Genomic DNA, 22,221 nt, shown 5'->3' with positions numbered 1-22,221 from the left:
GCAGTTCAATTGTAGCTTTTGAAAGGCAATTGGATAAAACACCTGAAGTGAAAAGAAAATGCCAGGTAATAGAAAAAGGGCAGCAGAGTGAAATTTCTGAGGTACTCTTGTAGAGAGTCACCACAGACGTAACAGACTGAATAACAGTCTGTGATTCTGAGGTACACTGTGAGCCACAAAACATAGTTTAAAGTAATCAATAAACTGATTTTAATTCTATTGAGAGGAATATTAAATTATGTTTTTGCTGCAGCATTCAAAGAAGCTGATAAACTCTGTACACAATTGTGTTGATGATGCATTGGATGGACTCGTGGCCTGCAATGTAGGAATGCAACTGCTACAGGGACATCGGATAGTAATCAGGTCTGACCTGAAGAACATCAAAGGGAAAGTGGCCTTGCTGTGTGGAGGAGGATCGGGACATGAGCCTGCTCAAGCAGGTAACAATGATCAAGCTTGATTATAGTGGATTTCTCACAGATTTTTTTAGCTAACCATAGATCATAGGTTTCTGTGTAGAGCACTGTTTAGTTTATTCCATTGGTAATGCTTTGACTACTGAGTCAGAAGGTTTTGGCCTTAGTCCCACCCTCAAGATTCTTAAACATTAAGAGACAGGTGCTTTATGAAAGATGCCACCAAAGGAGTCATCTGACTATTTGTGAATGTCAAAGACCCTTTGATTCAGATTTTTTGATGAGGTAATGGAGAGAGTCCGTGAGGATAGTGCAGTTGATGTTGTGTATGTAGACTTTCAAAAGGACTTTCAAATTATGTTAATATTGTGCCACACATTAAGCCTGTTAACAATACTGAAGTGCAAGAGATAAAAGGAGCAGTTACAGTGTGGCTGCAAAATTAGCTAAGGGAGTGAAAACAGTTGGTTTTTTTTCAGACTCGTGGCTGGTATCTAATAGTGTTCCTCAAGTTTAAGTGCCACAACCACTGCTCTTCTTGAAATACATTCATGGCTTGGACTTGAATATACAGGGCTCATTTTCAAAATTTGCAAATGACACAAAATTTGCAAGTGTACTTGTAGAAGGGGTTTTCCTCTCAAGGCTATGTATTTGCTCAGACTTAAGCTAGATACAAAGACTCAAAATGCAGTGTACTGATGTTGAAGACGTGACTTTATTTAACCAGATGATCGAATGGGAGAATGATATGAGGAAGCCCTGCACCCAAGGTATAGAATGAGGGCAGCCGGATATCCGTCTGAAGAACAAGGCCCCTGTGAAAGCAATTATACATTCCCAAAATCATATTGCTTACCTTTCCGGCAGGCATTATCCAATAAACATTAATACAAATCAGTCAATAATCATCCTGTCATTAATTCCAGCCAGCCAATAACAATACACATCTTGACTTAATGGCCTATTTTTTGTTATAAAAATTAGGACATTACCTCCCTTCTGTTGCCCAGCAATATGGGACGCTGGACAGTGAAATTGGGAGAGTGATTCCCACCAAATTGAACCCACGAGACTCTCGTCCGACCCTGTTCACCACCTGCGTAATCTCTCGAAGTTGTATGACCCTATTCGTAAGGCTAGCATTGGTAGCCATCTTGTTCCCGACCATTGCTGATAACGTTACTGCTTTCAGTGAATCTATTATTCCTTCCCTCTCCCTGTATTTTGTCACTGACTGAAGTTTCACAAAATGTAACCAAAAGCAAAACACATGCATCTTGTAAATTCAAAATGCATGTTTTAAATGAGAAATATTTGTTAATTATGCAGAGCTGTCTTCTATGGCAACAGCCCTGGCTGGCTTATGTTCCCATAATCCAAGATCATTCATCCTAAAGTTAGTGTCGTGTTAGTGTTCCTAAATCAATGGTTATGTGTTTATTAGCCCAATTTGCTCCCCCCGCCCCCCACATCAGTACTGAAGGTGTAAGGTATTGAAGATAATAAAAAGTAAGGACATAATCAGGCAAGTGGAGTGGTTGGACACATGGCAAATGAAAACTCAATGCAGAAAAGTATGAGGTGATGTATTTTGAAATAAGAATGAGAAGAGACAATTCATGCTGAACGGTACCTAAAGGAAGTACAAAAACAAAGAGACCTGAGGGTGGTTATTCATAAATATTTGAAGCCTAACCAGTCCAGTGTTTGTGCTCCATTTAAGCTTCTTCCCATCCTCTCATCTAACTCTATCAGCATAATCTTCAATTCCCTCCTTCATCATATACTTACCTAGCTTACTTACAAACATATATATTATTCACCTCAACTGCTCCCTGTGGTAGCCATTTCCACATTCTGACTGCTCTCTGGGTAGAACATAGAACATTACAGCGCAGAACAGGCCCTTCGGCCCACGATGTTGCACCGACCAGTTAAAAAAAAACTGTGACCCTCCAACCTAAACCAATTTCTTTTCGTCCATGAACCTATCTACGGATCTCTTAAACGCCCCCAAACTAGGCGCATTTACTACTGATGCTGGCAGGGCATTCCAATCCCTCACCACCCTCTGGGTAAAGAACCTACCCCTGACATCGGTTCTATAACTACCCCCCCTCAATTTAAAGCCATGCCCCCTCGTGCTGGATTTCTCCATCAGAGGAAAAAGGCTATCACTATCCACCCTATCTAAACCTCTAATCATCTTATATGTTTCAATAAGATCCCCTCTTAGCCGCCGCCTTTCCAGCGAAAACAATCCCAAATCCCTCAGCCTCTCCTCATAGGATCTCCCCTCCATACCAGGCAACATCCTGGTAAACCTCCTCTGCACCCTCTCCAAAGCCTCCACATCCTTCCTGTAATGTGGGGACCAGAACTGCACACAGTACTCCAAGTGCGGCCGCACCAGAGTTGTGTACAGTTGCAACATAACGCTACGACTCCTAAATTCAATCCCCCTACCAATAAACGCCAAGACACCATATGCCTTCTTAACAACCTTATCTACTTGATTCCCAACTTTCAGGGATCTATGCACACATACACCTAGATCCCTCTGCTCCTCCACACTATTCAAAGTCCTCCCGTTAGCCCTATACTCAACACATCTGTTATTCCTACCAAAGTGAATTACCTCACACTTATCCGCATTAAACTCCATCCGCCACCTCTCGGCCCAACTTTGCAACCTGTCTAAGTCTTCCTGCAAACTACGACACCCTTCCTCACTGTCTACCACACCACCGACTTTGGTGTCATCAGCAAATTTGCTAATCCACCCAACTATACCCTCATCCAGATCATTAATAAATATTACAAACAGCAGTGGCCCCAAAACAGATCCCTGAGGTACACCACTTGTAACCGCACTCCATGATGAATATTTACTATCAACCACCACCCTCTGTTTCCTATCCGCTAGCCAATTCCTGATCCAATTTCCTAGATCACCCCCAATCCCATACATCTGCATTTTCTGCAGAAGCCTACCATGGTGAACCTTATCAAACGCCTTACTAAAATCCATATATACCACGTCCACTGCCTTGCCCCCATCCACCTCCTTGGTCACTTTCTCAAAAAACTCAATAAGGTTAGTAAGGCACGACCTACCTGCCACAAAACCATGCTGACTATCACCTATCAATTCATTACTCTCCAAATAACTATAAATCCTATCCCTTATAATTTTTTCCAACATCTTGCCGACAACAGAAGTGAGACTCACCGGTCTATAATTCCCGGGGAAGTCTCTGTTCCCCTTCTTAAACAATGGGACAACATTCGCTAACCTCCAATCTTCTGGTACTATACCAGAGGCCAACGACGACCTGAAGATCAGAGCCAGAGGCTCTGCAATCACTTCTCTTGCCTCCCAGAGAATCCTTGGATAAATCCCATCCGGACCAGGGGATTTATCTATTTTTAGACCCTCCAGAATATCCTGCACATCCTCCTTATCAACTGTAATACTGTCTATTCTACTCCCTTGCAACCCAGTGTCCTCCTCAGCTATATTCATGTCCCCTTGCGTGAACACCGAAGAGAAATATTGGTTCAATGCTTCACCAATCTCCTCCGGTTCCACACATAACTTCCCTCTGCCATCTATAACTGGCCCTAAACTTGCCCTAACCAACCTTCTGTTCTTGACATACCTATAGAACGCCTTAGGATTCTCTTTAACCCTATCCGCCAAAGTCTTCTCATGTCCCCTTTTAGCCCTTCTAAGCTCGCTCTTCAACTCCCTCTTAGCCAATCTAAAGCTTTCTAGTGCACTACCCGAGTGCTCACGTCTCATCCGAACATAAGCCTCCTTTTTCTTTTTAACCAACAAAGAAACTTTTTTGGTGCACCACGGTTCCCTAGCCCTACCAATTCCTCCTTGCCTGACAGGGACATACCTATCACAGACTCGCAGTAGCTGCTCCTTGAAAAAACTCCACATGTCGGACGTTCCCAGTCCCTGTAATCTCCTAGTCCAACCTATGTTTCCTAATTCTCTCCTAATAGCCTCATAATTACCCTTCCCCCAGCTAAAACCACTGGCCCGAGGTTCATGCCTATCCCTTTCCATCACTAAGGTGAACGTAACCGAATTGTGGTCACTATCACCAAAATGCACACCAACTTCCAAGTCTAGCACCTGGTCTGGCTCATTTCCCAGCACCAGATCCAATATAGCCTCACCTCTAGTTGGCCTGTCTACATACTGAGTCAAAAAACCTTCCTGCACGCTTTGAACAAAAACTGACCCCTCTAACGAGCTAGAGCTATAACAATTCCAGTCAATATTAGTCAAGTTAAAATCCCCCATAACAATTGCCCTATTACTTTCACTCCTAAGCAGGATTGACTCCGCAATCCTTTCCTCAACCTCTCTAGAACTTTTAGGAGGTCTATAAAAGACTCCCAACAGGGTGACCTCTCCTCTCCTATTTCTAATCTCCGCCCATACTACCTCAACAGATAAGTCCTCATCAAACCTCCTCTCTGACACTGTGATACAATCTCTGACCAATAATGCTACCCCTCCCCCTCTTCTACCTCCTTCCCTACTTCGACTAAAACATTTGAACCCCGGGACCTGCAGCATCCATTCCTGCCCCTGCTCTATCCATGTCTCTGAAATAGCCACAACATCGAAGTCCCAGGTACTGATCCACGCTGCAAGTTCACCCACTTTATTGCGAATACTCCTGGCATTGAAGTATACACATTTCAAACCCTGCTCCACCCCACCTCTGCAATGCCGTGCATTGCAGTCCCCATCCATGCATCCCTCACTTTCAGCCCCACTACTCAGGATCCCTCCCCCCCCCCGAATCAGTTTAAACCTCCTTGCATGGCCTTAGCAAATTTACCCCCCAGGATATTGGTCCCCTTCTGATTAAGGTGTAGACCATCCTTCTCATAGAGGTCACACCTTCCCCAGTACGAGCCCCAATTGCTTAAGTACCTGAACCCCTCCCTCCTGCACCATCCCCTCAGCCATGAATTCAAACCTTCCCTCTCCCTATTCCTCTCTAAACTATCCCGTGGTACAGGCAAGAGTCCAGAGATAACCACTCTGTCAGTCTTGGCCTTTAGTTTCCACCCCAACTCCATAAATCCCTGCCTAATATCCCCTTCCCCTATCCTCCCTATGTCGTGTGTCCCCACATGTACAATAACTTGTGGTTTATCTCCCTCCCCCCTAAGAGTCCTGAATACCCTGTCAGACACATCCCGGACCCCAGCCCCTGGTAGGCAACACACCAACCCTGAGTCCCTACCTTTAGTTCCGACCCTCCTATCTGTCCCCTTAATTGTGGAGTCCCCAATCACAAGGCCCAGTCTTTTACAGCCCCTAACCACCTGAGCTTTCTCACTCGGCTCACCCCCAGAGATCTGCTCTCTATGCTCAGTTGATTCCTCCTCAACTGTAGCCTCCAGCACCGAAAACCTATTATGGAGGGGAACCGCCCCAGGGGATTGTCTTCCCGATTGCTTCTTACCCCTCCTCCTGGCATTGACCCAAGCCTCATTTCTAGGAGTTACTATTTCTCTATAACTCCTATCAACTTCCACCTCCGCCTCCCGAATTATGCGGAGTTCCTCTACCTCCCCTTCCAGCTCCTTTACACGCTCCTCCAGAAGCTGCAATCTAATGCACTTCTTACAACTAAAATCTCCTGAAACACTACTGGATTTCCTCACCACATACATCCCACAGGAGATGCAGCATACTGCCTGAACTGCCATCCCTGAAGCCATTACCAGCAAAAAAGTAGTTACATTTCTTCTGAATTCCCTGAGATTTCTTGGTGACAACGGTTTTTTTCTTCTCAGAAATGGAAATACTCCCTGGGGGTGATCTTGAGCCCACGCTCGCTGTCTATGAAAATGCCAGCCGGGGCTCAAGTTCTGGAAGTTGCAGTTCTTGCCGGCAAGTTTGCGATTTCAGATCTTCCCTGCCTTTCAGGTTCGCGCCCATAATGTCATCATAATGATTATTGTCATCGTACCAGTTCACCAGATTCTCTATCTCTTTCCTGTACTCTGTCTCACTAAATTTATATCTTATCAAAAAATGGCAGAATGTTGTTTTCGGCGAGAAAACCAGCATGTTTCTCTCCAGAGAAACATGGCACACTGGCGCAGTGTCCATTTTGAGCAAGAGGTCAACGAGAGCACGCCCTCCACACGGGGAGCCTCGGATGAACCTGTATCCAAGGTAACCATTGCAGATGTCAGAGCAGCCTTCATGAAGGTCAACCCTGGAAAGTGACTGGCCCGGATGGGATACCGAGACAAGCACTCAGATCCTGCGCAGACAAGCTGGCGGGGGTATTCGCAGACACCTTTAAGCTCTCTTTACAATAATCCAAGGTCCCTATCTGCTTTAAGAAGGTGATCATCATCCCGGTACCAAAGAAAAGCCAAGCAGCCTTAATGACTATCGTCCGGTGGCTCTGACATCCATCATTATGAAGTGCTTTGAAAGGTTAGTCATGGCATCAATTCTGGCCTCCCAGATTGCCTGGATCCACGCGAATTTCCCACTAGAGACGCCATCTCCCTGGCCCTACACTCAGCCCTGAAACACCTAGATAACAAAGACATCTATGTCAGACTCCTATTTATCGACTACAGCTCAGCCTTCAACACCATTATTCCTGCAAAACTCATCTCCAAACTCCATAGCCTGGGGCTCGGCTTCTCCCTCTGCGACTGGATCCTGAACTTCCTACTTCCACAATCAGTAAGGACAGGGAACAACACCTCTCCCATGATCATCCTCAACACCGGTGCCCCACAAGGATGTGTCCTCAGTCCCTTACTATACTCCTTATACACCTATGACTGTGTGGCCAAATTCCCCTCCAACTCTATTTCCAAGTTTGCTGATGACATCACCGTGGTGGGTCGGATCTCAAACAATGACGAGACGGAGTATAGGAAAGAGATAGAGAATCTGGTGAACTGGTGCGATGACAATAATCTCTCCCTCAATGTCAACAAAATGAAGGAGATTGTCATCAACTTCAGGAAGCGTAAAGGAGAACATGCCCCTGTCAACATCAACGGGACAAAGTAGAAAGGGTAGAGAGTTTCATGTTTTTAGGTGTCCAGATCACCAGCAGCCTGTCCTGGTCCCCCCCATGCCGACACTATAGTTAAGAAAGCCCACCAATGCCTCTATTTTGTCAGGAGATTAAGGAAACTTGGCATGTCAGCTACGACTCTCACCAACTTTTACAGATGCACCATAGAGAGTATTCTTTCTGGTTGTATCACAGCTTGGTATGACTCCTGCTCTGTCCAAGACTGCAATAAACTACAAAGGGTCATGAACGAAGCCCAGTCCATTACTCAAACAAGCCTCCCAACCATTGACACTGTCTACACTTCCCACTGCCTCAGAAAAGCAGCCAGCATAATTAAGGACCCCACGTACTCTCTTCCACCTTCTTCCATCAGGAAAAAGATATAAAAGTCTGAGGACACTTACCAACCAACTCAAGAACATCCCGATTGCCATCAGACTTTTGAATTGACCTACGTCGCATTAAGTTGATCTTTCTCTACACACTGGCTATGACTGTAACACTACATTCTGCACACTCTCCTTTCCTTCTCTATGTACGGTATGCTTTGTCTGTGTAGCCTGGAAAATACAATACTTTTCACTGTATACCAATATAGGTGACAATAATAAATCAAATCAAACTTTTCACAATTTTGAAGACCTTTCCTTTTTGAAAGAAAAGTGAGATGGCCTGTTCATTCTCCCCTGATTGTATTTGTATTCATCCTTGCAAAATTGTTTTGCATCTCTGCCTTCCTATTTTTTTAATGATATGGCAACCAGAACTGCATATAGCTCTCCATGTGTGGTTTGAGGTTTTATGGAAGTTCAGTATTGCCTTTTTATTTTTCAGTTCAGTCTCTATAAATAAATTATTGTGTTTGGTTTGCTTTGTTCTGGTCTTGTTTACCTGCATGGCAGCATTTAATGATTTGTATATTTGTACTCCAGATCCTTTTGCTCTCCTACTCTATTCAGCTTCTTAATTCCCAACTAATATGGAGCTTCACTTTTCTTACCAAAGTACATTGCATTCACTTATGTTAAAATTAATTTGCCAATCATATGTAGATTCTTCAAGTTTATTAATATCTTCCAATTTGTTGCAGTCCTTCTCAATGTTGATTTTCCCTCCCAATTTAGTGTCTTGCTCATATTTTGGAATTGTGTTTTTGTTTCTGAAGTCCAAATCCTTAATATATTTGTGAACAACAATGACACTGATCTTTGTATGACCCCACTTTCTAGCATCTTCCACTCTGTTACCTACCTTTTCCACTAATCTCTTTTTTTGTCATTCAGTCCACCAAATATCCATTCTGCTAATTGACTCTTGACTCCACATGCTCTGCTCTTTTTCATTATGTGGTAGTTTATCAAAGGCCTCGTAGAAATCTAGCCAGAGAAATTACATCTGCTACATTGCCCTTGTCTACCCATTCTTGTTTCAATTAGATTTGTCAAGAAATATATGTTAATTTTTAAATTATTTTTATTTTAGTTTCTAGATGTTTTTAATTTATACTTGAGTCGGGATTCCATTATTTTCCTACTACCAATGTTGCATTGACTATTCTATAGCTCTCTGGATGTGTTCTTATTTCCCCTATATATATAGGTATGAAGCTAGCTATTCTCCAGTCCTCTGACATGAAATCTTTTTTGACAAATTATTAAATATGTATAATAGTGCCTCTGTTCTCTCTTCCCTAGATTTTTAAAAATGCGTAGATGCAATCCATCTGGAACAGTGCTTTATCCTCTGGGTTTGATTAGATTATTCAATATTTTTCCACCTTTTCTTTTGTAGGCAGATATATCATTTTCAAACTCATTATTCCCACATCATGTCCACCTGATCCATCGTCCTGGTAAATGCTAAGGCAAATAATTGTTCAATAGTTATGCCATTTCATCAGCACTGCTTGTGATTTTATCCTGATTGTCTCTTCTTTATTAGAACATTAGAAATAGAAGCAAGAGTGGGCCATATGACCCTCAAGATCTCTCCTCCTTTTGAAAAGTTTGTGATTAATCCTTGATCTCAACTCCACTTTCCAACCAATCCCGATATCCCATAATTCCCTTGACGTTAGAAAGTTGGTCAATCTCGACCTTGAATATATTCAATGACTGTGTATCTATGACCCTCTGAGGTAGAGAATTCAAGGATTCACCACTCTCTGAATTAAGAAATTCCTCCTAATTTCAGTTTAAAATGGTTGTTCCCTTGTCCTGCGCTCTGTCACCAAGTTCTAGACTTTCCAGCCAGAGGAAACAGCCTCTCAGTATCTTTCTTGTCAAGCACCCTCAGAATCCTTTATAGTTCTTAAAGGATTTTATAGAATCCTTTATAAATTAACTTTCATTCTTATGAGCTGTAGACTGTATAGACCAGTTGTTCCCAATCTATGGACCACTGGTGATCCACAAGGGTACAGCAGGTGGTCAATGGGAAAAGACATCAGCCTTTTCATTAGGTCAGCATTGCTGCTTCCACTGGTAATCCTACTGTGGGCAAATGTGCTGTGAAGAGTGCAATGAATGTATTTATGAGTGTGCATCATAAATTATTATAAATAGCTGTGTTTTTAATACCTATTGATAGACAAGTTTAACTCCTGTCAGCCATAAGCTATGTAAAAAGAATGTTTAAAATGACTTGCCTACATTGTGATCCACAAAAGTTTTTGATGACGATTTAGTGGTCCGCATAAAGGAAAATGTTAGGAGCCTATGATATAGATCCATTCAGTGTCAGTCATGACTCAGTTGCACTCTTGCCTCTGAGCCACAAGATTCAGGTCCCGCTCCAGGATTTGAGCACAAAAATCAAGGCTGACACATGAGTACCATAATGAGGGAGTGCAGCAATATCAGAAGTGCTGGCTTTTTGATGAGACATTAAGCTGAGGCCCCATTTGACTGCTTAGGCATAAAAGATCCCATTGCACTATTTCAAAGAAAGGCACAGGAGTTCTCCCTAACGTCCTAGTCCACATTTATCCGTCAATCAACATCGCAAAAGAATATATTAACTGATTATCATCACGTTGCAGTTATGGGAATTTGCTGCCATGTTTCCTTTGTTACAGCAGTGATTACACTTTAAAAGTACTTCATTGGCTGTAAAGTGTTTTAAGATTTTCAGAGGTCATGAAAAGTGCTATATAAATGCGAGTCTCTTTTCATTCTACTCAATTGCTTCTGAAAGGACAAGCTCTCATCCCCGAATCAATCTGATGAGCTTCTCCCTCCAAGGCTAGTACATCCTCCGTATGATAAAGAAGCCGATTCGAGAGTGCAGGAACCTCTAGGAATCAGGGATTGAAAAGGAGAGATGCTGAATAAAGTACACATTCTAATATGCAGTCCATTTTTCCACAAGTGTATTTCCTTTGGCTTCAAAGAAACATTAGAGAAAAAAGATAAAGCTAAGTCTTTGAGTCAGATTCTCTGACCTTGCTCACAACCGGGATTCTGCCATCCTGCTCAGTGCCAAATTCTCTGTTCTTGCTGGCAGCGGTGGCAGGGCATGAATGGCTGGAGAATTCCAGCCATTACATCTGAATGCACAAAGCAGTTGCAACAAAATAAATGAATTAATAGCAGATGTGGTTGCAGAATGACCAAGATTACGAACCGAATATTCCAGAATACTTGACGTTTAGAGGAGGCAGGTAACATGGAAAAGGTTGGGGTGTTGGATGGTAACCATGATATCAAATAATTAAAGGATGGGATAACGGCATTAAGTAGAAAAAGATCTTATTTCAGAAAGAAAGTTGCAGAAACACTTTGGGTGGAGCTAAGAAGCAACAAGGAGCAGAAAACAGTGGTGAGAGGAGTTTGTCGACCTCATAACAGTAGTTGTAGTATTGGGCAGGATATATATCATGAAATTAGAGGTGCATGTATGGAGACAATAAAGAGGTGACTTTAATTTTCATACAAACTGGGCAAACCAAATTGGCAGCAATAGCTTGGAAAATAAGTGTATGGAATATATACAATACAATTTCCTATAGATCAGTATGTCAAAGTATCCAACTAGGGAACAGGCTAGTTTGAATCTGGCATTGTGCAATGAGAAATTGATTATCTTATAGAATAAAGAATAAAAATGCCTGTGAAAAGTTGTCCAACCGAAGCTAACAGCAGAAGTTAAGGAGAGTATCAAAGTTAAGGAGAGAAGTTAAGGAGAGATCAAAGGATTAGGATGTTCCCAAACAGAGTATTAAGAACAAAGAACAAAGAACAATACAGCACAGGAACAGGCCCTTCGGCCCTCCAAGCCCGCGCCGCTCCCCGGTCCAGGATTGAATCCTGAATCCAGGATCCCCGCCCAATTTTCCAGCCTATCTACATACCAATATCCTATCCACCGAGCTGTCCCTCACAGCTACGATGCTTTGTTCATTACAAGCTATTAACTCACCCCCACCCCCCCATTCCAGACCATGTGATCTCCAGGGAGAGGCGAAAACCCAGAGTGAAAAACCCCAGGGCCAATATGGGGAAAAAAAATCTGTGAAATTCCTCTCCGACCCCCTGAGGCGATTGAAACGAGTCCAGGAGATCACAATGGCCCTGATCGGGAAATGCTTCCCAACCCTAGTCATTTCCACTTCCACGAACACCATATGAATTCCCTGCCCCCGAGACAGGTTCCCAACTATCCGCAGTCTCGCTCTGTACTGGCACCAGCAAGATGATCATAGAATGAAGCCTTGAAACGAGAAACAAGGAACAATTAGCCCGCGCCGCTCCCTGGTCCAGACTAGACCACTCTTTTGTATCCCTCCATTCCCACTCCGTTCATATAGCTGTCTAGATAAGTCTTAAACGTTCCCAGTGTGTCCGCCTCCACCACCTTGCCCGGCAACACATTCCAGGCCCCCACGACCCTCTGTGTGAAATATGTCCTTCTGATATCTGTGTTAAACCTCCCCCCCTTCACCTTGAACCTATGACCCCTCGTGAACGTCACCACCGACCCGGGGAAAAGCTTCCCACCGTTCACCCTATCTATGCCTTTCATAATTTTATACACCTCTATTAAGTCTCCCCTCATCCTCCGTCTTTCCAAGGAGAACAACCCCAGTTTCCCCAATCTCTCCTCATAACCAAGCCCCTCCATACCAGGCAACATCCTGGTAAACCTCCTCTGTACTCTCTCCAAAGCCTCCACGTCCTCTGGTAGTGTGGCGACCAGAACTGGACGCAGTATTCCAAATGCGGCCGAACCAACGTTCTATACATCTGCAACATCAGACCCCAACTCTTATACTCTATGCCCCGTCCTATAAAGGCAAGCATGCCATATGCCTTCTTCACCACCTTCTCCACCTGTGACGTCACCTTCAAAGATCTGTGGACTTGCACACCCAGGTCCCTCTGCGTCTCTACACCCTTTATGGTTCTTCCATTTATCGTGTAGCTCCTCCCTACATTATTCCCACCAAAATGCATCACTTCGCATTTATCAGGATTGAACTCCATCTGCCATTTCCTTGCCCAAATTTCCAGCCTATCTATATCCTTCTGTAGCCTCTGACAATGTTCCTCACTATCTGCAAGTCCTGCCAGTTTTGTGTCGTCCGCAAACTTACTGATCACCCCAGTTACTCCTTCTTCCAGATCATTTATATAAATCACAAACAGCAGAGGTCCCAATACAGAGCCCTGCGGTACACCACTAGTCACAGGCCTCCAGCCGGAAAAAGACCCTTCCACTACCACCCTCTGTCTTCTATGACCAAGCCAGTTCTCCACCCATCTAGCCACCTCCCCCTTTATCCCATGGGATCCAACCTTTTTCACTAGCCTACCATGAGGGACTTTGTCAAACGGTACTTACTAAGAGAATCAAGCCAAGATTCCATGGTTTTTAAACAAACAAAATAAATTCTCCATACAAAGTAAGAAAAATAAAACAATTTGCAATATTTGTACTGTACTCTAAGATTTAGAATCAACATGAGATACATGTGAATTAACAGACAAATTATGGTCAAACATACCACACTACACATAAATGGCAGATGCAACCAAGATAGATCCCATGGATTTCTCAGCAACCCACCCAGACATCAGTGTCCACTATGAGTTAAACAATCCCATTAAAAAATCTGTCTCCCTCACGTGACATTCCTTCCAAAAGTCACTCTAACACAGACTGCCTCGATGACTGCGCACCTCCTGATGGTTTAATCTCTTCTGAGATCCTTCCACTGGCTTCCAGAAGCTGCAGTCCAGCACCAACTCAGAAGCACAACTCCAGCTCTTAAGGTACGCCGAGCAGAACAGCACTGGTCCAAAGGGTCACCATTTCCCCAGTGGGCCACAGCACCATCAACTTTCCACTACATTTTATGCTCTCCCTGGCATCTCCTGAGCCCTCACTACTTGAAGCTTTCCAACCCAGCTCATCAGAGCCAACAGCAACACTTCAGCTGCCTGGAGCTTCATCTCATGTGCCTAACTCTCACTCTCTGACTAAAGCTGACTGACCCTTGAAATGATATGGGTAATCAATCAAAGCGCTCCAAGAGGGTCCCTCGTCACTTGGCAGAATCAAATGTAACAAGTATTGGAACAACCTGTGTCCTGAAAGTTACAATATTCACAATGCTATCTTACAAAGCACATGGACAAAGAAAAATTGATTTCATGACAAACTAGCAAGGGACATAAAAAGGAAGAGATTAACAAAATTAAAGGTGTATTCTTTACTGGCAGAGATCAGAGAAATTATAATGGGGAAGAGAAAATGGGAGAGACATTAAAATAATACTTTGAATCTGTCTTGACTATAGGAAGACACAAAAACATTACAGGAAACTTGGGATCTTGTGAAAATGAGGAATTTAGGGATATAATGAGTAAAGAAATAGAGAAATTCATGTGACTTATAATTAACAAGTCCCCTAGGTCTGTTGGCCTGTATCCTTGGGTTTTAGAAGAGGTGTATATATATATATATATACACATATAGAGAGAGAGATAGTGAAATACAATGATTTTAATCTTCTAAAATTTCTTAGATTCTAGTACAGTCTGCATGGAGTGGAAGGTAACAATTTTAAATCCACTCTTCAAAAGAGGAAGAGAGAAAACAGAGAACTGTAGGCCGGTTAGCTTGACATAAATAACAGGAAAAGTGCTAGAATCTATTATGGAAGATATATGTTAAGACCAGGTAAGAAGGGTTGAACTAGCTCCCCTCTATTCAGCCTCCTCGGTTGGTCACAACAAAGGTTTAAGTTTTATTTTTCACAAGGATATGCCTTTTCCAAATTAAAATGTATTTAACTATTTATGCAGTGAGAAATAAGGAGCCAAACAAGGTTTTCTTAAAATAAATAAAGAGCAACTTTATTAATCACTAAACCAGACAAAAATAATGAAACGCAACACCAAGCATTCGACCCGCATGCAGTCATTTGCGTCCTAACCCCAGCCCCAATTTTAAAGTAGTTTGTTCTAAATTGGAAAAACACGTACCAGAGATAAGGGAAGTTATAGTCCAATAAAAAGTTAAAATAATATACAAATAAGTATCTCTTGATTGCCCTCGAGGCGTAGATTTCAAATGTTTAGTTGGTTTCGTTAATACGATCAGATATAGAAGATGTTGCAATTATGAGATCTTAGTTTGTTGGTAGATTTCTAGTAAGTTTGCCTTCTGAACCGGATCACGCACTTGGACCAAAATAGAGAGGAGAGGAGCAGAGCATTCAGCCTGTCTCTTCTGCTGAAGTTTTTCTTCCAAATCTCTTTGCAGTGGCTGCAGCCAAATCTGTTAAACTTCACCCATTGTGTATTTCTGAGGGGTTTTGGGTGAGGCTGTCTGTGGCAGCCATTGCTTAAATAGCCAGCATATTGCATTTTAATGTCTCTTCCTTATACAGTGATGAATTTTGATGGATCTTTGAATTACAGAAAATGTCTGTTGCTTCATATTCCCCCAAGGATATCTTGTTTGCTCTTTCACCTGCACCTTCACCTTGGGAGATGGCCTTGCATTTTAAAGTAGTTTGTTCTGTCGCATTTCAAAGTGGAAAATTTTCAGTTAGATGAAAGTTGAAAATCGTATTTTATAAAGTAAACAGGCATGGCCTTGTGACACAAACATGACAGAGCACTTGGAGGATCATAACATGATTAGGCAGAGTCAACGTGTATTTATGAATGGGCATATATTTTTGACAAATCAAGAAGAACAGTTAAAGGGAAACCAGTTGATGTAAGATGGGATTTTCTGGGCTCCCAGCTGTATGTTTCTCGGCAATGGGAGGCAGTGTGCCATTTGCTGGTGGCAGGATGCTCTGGTTGCCACAGCAGGAATGTGCTGCCAGTGGGACTAGAGAATCCTTCTGCTGTGAACGGCTGGAGAATCCAGGCCATAGTGAATCTGCAGTTTCCAAAAGCATTCGCAGCAGTGGTTTGCAATGGGGACCTGGGTTCAATTCCGGCCTTGGGTGACTGTCTTTGTGGAGTTAGCATATTCTCCCCACATCTGCATGGGCTTCCTCCGAGTGCTCCGGTTTCCCCCCCACAGTCTAAAGGTGTGTGGGTTAGGTGGATTTGCCATGGTAAGTGCCCCTTAGTATTGGGGATAGGATGGGGGAAAGGTCCTGGGTAAGATACTTTCTGTCATATAGTTGGTGTGGACTCGATTGACCGAATGACCTTCTGCACTGTAGGGATTCTGTGATTCATGATAAGAGGCTGTTTCACAAAATTAGGTCACATGATATCAAGGTAGTAAAACAGCATGGATGGAAAATTGGTTAGTGAACAAAATAAAAACAGTGATATTAAATGTGCCATTTTCAGGTTGCCAGACTGTAACTAGTGAGGTTAGTGAGGTACCACAAGGATCAGTGCTTCAACTTTAGCTATTTACAATCCATTTCAATGGTTTAGATGAGGAAATGGAGCCAACTGTATCCAAGTTTGCTATTGATATAGAGTTAGGTCGATAAATAATTTTTGAGAAGGTTGTAATGAGGCTGTGAAGGGAAATAGGCAGATTAGGTGACTGGGCAAGAACATTACAGAAGGAATATAATGTGGTGAAATATTAAGTTATCCACTTTGGAAACAAAAATAGAAAAACAGAATATTTGTTTAAATGGTTTAAGACTGAAAAATGTTGGTATAAAAAAGGCTTGGCTATCTTTGCACATGAATTACAGAATGTTAACATGCATGTACAGTCAAGCAATTTGGAAAGCAAATGGTACATTAGCAATTACTATTATAAAAGGTTTAGTCCAAAAGTGAAAAAGTCTTACTCCTAGTGTATGGGGCCTTGGTGAGACCACACCTGTAGCACTGTGTATAATTTTGGTGTCCTTATCTAAGGAAGGATACACCAACCTTGTAGGGCGTGCACCAAAGATTCATTAGACAGATTCCTGCTTAGAGATGATTGTCTTATGAGGATGCTGCCAGACCCATTTCCAGTATTTCTGTTTTTATTCCAGATTTCCACGATTTATTGATTATTTTGAGTTGAACAAGGGAGCTCAACATTAATACTTGCTAACAACACAAAAGTAGGCTATTTGGCAAAGTGGGAAAGTAAGAAATTAGTTCAGGACAAAGCAGCCCGCTTGTTTGGCAACCCATGCACAAACATTCACTCCCTCCATTACTGAAACACAATGGCAGCGGTGTGTACCATCTGCAAGATGCACTGCAGGAACTCACCAAGGCTCCTTTGACACCATCTTCTAAACCCAAAGCAGGGACCATCTAGAAGGACAGGGGCAGCAGGCACATGGAAACACACTGCTTGAATGCCCCCCATCTCTCCAAGCCACTTATCATCCTGATTTGGAAATATATTGCAGTTCTTTCACTGTCACTGAGTCAAAATCATTCCTTAACAGCAATGTGGATTTAGCTACACAAATGGATTGCAATGGTTCCAGAAGATAACTCAGCACTATTTTCTCAAGGGCAATTAGGGATGAGAAATAAATATTGGCTTAGTCAGCAATGCCCACATCCCATGAATGAACAGAAAAAAGGAGGATGTAGGTTTGCAGAATTGTCAGAAGGATAACAGCATAACATAATGCCAACATTATAAAGTGATATATTTCACAGGTGGGGGCTGCTAAGACAGGAGCATGGAAGAATATGCATACAATAGAAATCCACCGTAAGATATGGATGAATGTTACAGAGCTAAGAGTAAACAGTTTTGGTGATGGATAGGCACTGAGATTTGAAGTTTAGCTTAGCACTCAGAATGGGCTACAGATACAAACCATTAGGTTTACCCAGGACTATGTTGATAGAGAGAAGCAGAGAGTTAGGGCTGTGAACCAGGTGACTTCAATGTCCCTGTTGTTCGGCTAGAGAAAATTCTGGTTTATCTGTAATTTATGTAAGATAAGGTCATTTGAATTTACAGTGGTGACATGAGGGTTGAGGATAGTGAGGGGGTAGAGCTGGTAGTTCTCAGCGTTAATATGAAAACAGTTTCCAAGCATATGTATTATGTCATCAAGGAGTAACAAATAACTGAGTAAAAGGAAGGGTCTAAGAATGAGAGGAGAAGCTACTGTCAGACGTGCTGGCTACATTGAGACCGATAGGAGTGGAACTAAATTAGGGCAGTCCTCAGATGTGGACCATTGAACAGAGACAATGGAGTTCGATAATGTATTGAAACACTATGGAAATGTGAACACCTAGCCATGCATAAATAAAGAATTCAGTAGAAACTGGTAGCTTAGTTGATTAATACAACTACTGATGCTATGAAGAAAATGAGCAAAAGCTAATCGACAAAAGCTGATAGAACCTCAGAAAATTTAGCAACTTCAAACAGTCCCAAAAATAGGTCAATGACATGTGGTTGTTCTGAAAATGTAGTATGACATAGCTTTGTCATATCAGGAAATCACACGTATACCCAATAATTTATTTCCTGTTTAGCAGATTGTGACAAAAGCTTCAGGAACTTTCCTTATTTTTTGAATAAAATTGCAGACTATTACTGATAAGTATTGATTCTTTCTGATACTAAGATCCAGACTTTCCCACTAGAGTGGGAATTGGGAATCAGACCACTTCCAAACATTCATAATAGAATTCTATCTCACCGTGGAAATCTTTGAAGCAAATTGAACTGATGACATCTGGCGCAACTGATGGCTGACCATTCTGATTGCCAGGTTTGCCATCAGCAAGTTTCAATGGTCACAATGTATTCTGCTCTAGTGTCTTTGTTTATCCAGGTGTCTGATGGAATCCCATTGTAAACGATTGGCTGAAATCTAAGCCTCACAAATAGATTAATCTCTGTGGAAGTTTTAGACAGCTGTGAAGGGGAGTCTATACTTTTTTTATTGACAGTTTTATGAGATTCTGAGAGGACTTTGTGTTTTTGAAGTGGTTTTTGAATGCCTGTATATTTTGGAAATTTATGAGCATTTAACAGGATTATGTTTATTTTGACAGTTTCATTAGCATTGCAAAGACATCTCGATATTATAGGGCTCGTGAGTTCATAGTGAATACTAGAAGAGTGCCTCAAAGGTTCAACAAATCTCTGGACTCTAAATCAATAGAAAGATGTCCAGATGATACATTAAATTCAGATTCTCAACACTGTTGAATATGGAAGAAGAATTCAGCCACTGGAGAAAGTACTCCAAAGCATGTGAATATTGATAAAATGCTGATCAATTTAATGGCATGTACTCTATAAGTGATGAAATAAGTGGCCATAGTCCCAAATGACCATAGACTGCTCTCACCTTTGAGGAAAAGAGCTGAATGGCAGTGATTTAACTTGAGGATCACTACATCTCAGGCGAGGGGCAAGGTTGAGAAGGCAGGTCTTCATGGATAACCGCAGGCGTTACGGGAATTGACCTCGCAGTGTTGGCATCACTCTGCATCATTAACCAGCTGTCTAGCCAACTGACCTAAACTGATCACTGTGTTAAAAACATATTTAACTTACCACCCAGCTTTTAATTATGACAATTTAAGTCAGCAAGATCTCGTATATCTACTTACTGAATGGTTTCCAAATCCACAACAGCCTTTCCCCAAGGTTCATGACTCCTCTGAGATGCCATGAGCCACATACCCTAACAAAACAGGCCTGATTCATGAAAATAGTGAGGGGTCTAAAATGCCCATTTCCACAATATAGTAGGCAAGGGCATGATTGCTGTGTGTGGGCTCACTACTCACGCCCTAATCGTAGGACCATAAAACTCCCACACAATGGGAATGGGGGCAGAAATCTAGGAATCAGTACACTCACAGTATCATTAAAACTTGCCCCCAATCTGGCACAGATGAAAGCATATAAATCTGATTAATTTTTAACAACGGTATGAATAATTTTAAGTGTCCAGGAGTCATTATTTAAATCTCAAAATAGCATTCATGGTTATACCACATTTTTTTCTCTCCTCACCATTTTCTCTCACTACCCATACTTTAGCTTTACCCAGTTCATTCAGCTATTTCCTCATCTTTGATATTTTGGGTAAGGGCCCAACTAATACTTTCTATGTCCATGATATGTTTTGTTTTAGCTCACATGCGAAGAATGAACATCTAGGAAATATTTGGGGTTTACTTAAGCACATGAAAGTATACCCCATCAGGAGTCAACATCTTCAGGATTGGAGGAGAGAAAAATTAGAGGAAAAAAGAAGTGAACTCTTCAAGGTATATTGCTGCATAGAAACTGTCAGAGCATTCTAAAATTCCTTTCTCTTCTCTTCAGGATATGTTGGAGTAGGAATGTTGTCTGGTGCCATTGCAGGAGATGTTTTCACTTCTCCACCACCTGCAAGTATTTCAGCTGCGATCCGAACTATGGACAGAGCAGGAGCAGGTACAACCTTATGGAAAATGTAGAACTACAGAACAGAATACTACAGCCCCCGAGAAGATCTGTTGGGGGCTATCATTTCCTATGAACAGATTTCCAGCTGCAGTGGAGTTCTTACAGAACATTTGAATTTATTTTCAGTTCTGAAACATTGTCCTTTGTTAATATTCTTTTCAATATTTTTTTTTAAAAAGTTATTTAAGGTTATAAGTACAAGAGTAGACAGTTGCTTTGAACCTATTCCGCCATTCAGTTAGACCATGGCTGATCCATACATTAACTCCATTTACTCACCTTGATTCTTAATACAGCTGCCAAACAAATCTATCTCAGTTTTGGAAGTTTCAGCTGAGCTAGCTCAACAACCTTTTGGCGGGGGGGGGGGGGGGGGGGGGAGAGACTTCCAGATTTCTGGTAATATTTGTATGAAATTGAAGACATTTTTTCTGCCAACTCCTTTGGAAGGACTAACTCTAATTATAAAAATTATGCCCCTTGTTCTGGACACCAAAGGAAATTGTTTCTCTCTACCTTAGAAAATCCTCTAATCATCTCAAAAACCTCAATTAGATCACCCTTTAATCTTCAGTATTCAAAGGAATTCAAATCTAATTTATGCAATTTGTCTTCATAATATAACCCTTTCTGGTGAACCTGTACTGCTCTCATTCCAAGGCCAATATACTCTTCCAGAGGTGTGCTTCCCAGAAGTAATTCAGTTGGAGTCTAACCATGAATTTGTACCAGTTATAACATAACTTTATATTCAGCTGTATTTATATAAAGGCCAACATTCCGTTTGTCTTTCAAATTATTTTTTCCTCCTGTCCACCAGCTATTAGTGATTTCTATAGTCAGACTCCACAGTCTCTCTGCTCATCCACAATTTGCATTTAGAAAATATCGCAATCTATCTTTCTTAGGTCCAAAATGGATGTCTTCACACTTCCCAATGCTTTTATCTGCTACAATTTTGCCCACTTACTTAATCTATTAATGTCCTTTAACAACTTGTTGTTCCCATCTGCTCTCTTTGCTGCACCACCTAATTTAATGTCATCAACAAACTTCAGTAAACCATCATCCAAGTCATTTTGTTTTGTGGGTTTTTACTGCTTGGACCAGGAGCCCAGTGATTGGGTTCAATTCCTGGCAACATTAGGTGCAGGTTTACAAGTTGGAAAACTTACTTTAATGGGAGGACCATGTGAAGGCTGTTGTCTCCCTCCCATTATTTCTCGGATATTGAGACCAACACAGCTCCTGATGTTGGCAGAAAAAACATCCTCCTCAAAGAATGCCATTTAACCATTGAGTTAATGAAGTACTTCCATTGAAATAGGATATTTTAAAAATGCAGTCGTTTAAAATCCCATAGACCTACTGGAACACACTGCGTACGCTACAAACTGATGACAGCCATACAAATAAAAGAAAATCAAAGTCATTTATAAGTATCCTGAAAGGCTGTGCTCCATTACAGATCCCATGTGAATACCACTGCTCAACCTTTGTACTTATCTATTGTACCTACTCTTTGTCTCCTACTTCCCAACTGATTCTCAATTCAATGCAATAAATTATCTCCAAATTCCATGCAGTCAATTGTTTTTAACAGTCCCTTAAATAAATAGATAACATCCATAGACATTCCCTACCCTGTTAGTTACCTCCTCAAAAAATCAACCAGGTTCAATAGACCTGGCTTACAATTCTATGATGGCTGTCTCTGATCACCTCATATTTGTCCAAATATCTATATCTTGTGATCAAATATTAGTAAAACACAACTTAGTTACCTGAAAAATTGCATTGCCCTTACAAATAATTGGCAATACAAATGG

General features: G+C 41.7%; 1 protein-coding gene across 2 annotated transcripts in view; it reads left to right on the top strand.

Moving 5' to 3' along the window:
• Positions 1-269: 269 nt before the first annotated feature.
• Positions 270-22,221, top strand: part of LOC144499158 (triokinase/FMN cyclase-like) — an 81,506-nt gene continuing 59,554 nt past the window's right edge. For both annotated transcript variants that reach the window (XM_078221239.1, XM_078221237.1), the window contains exons 1-2: positions 270-443; positions 20,270-20,380. In XM_078221239.1, coding sequence (XP_078077365.1) covers positions 332-443; positions 20,270-20,380 — 223 coding nt within the window. In that variant the 5' untranslated portion in view covers positions 270-331. The remainder of the gene's footprint in view (positions 444-20,269; positions 20,381-22,221) is intronic.

The sequence above is a fragment of the Mustelus asterias genome, chromosome 9, assembly GCF_964213995.1.
Source record: "Mustelus asterias chromosome 9, sMusAst1.hap1.1, whole genome shotgun sequence".
NCBI lineage: Eukaryota > Metazoa > Chordata > Chondrichthyes > Carcharhiniformes > Triakidae > Mustelus > Mustelus asterias.
Note: the sequence above shows the minus strand (reverse complement) of the source record. Positions and strands in the feature narration are given on the sequence as shown.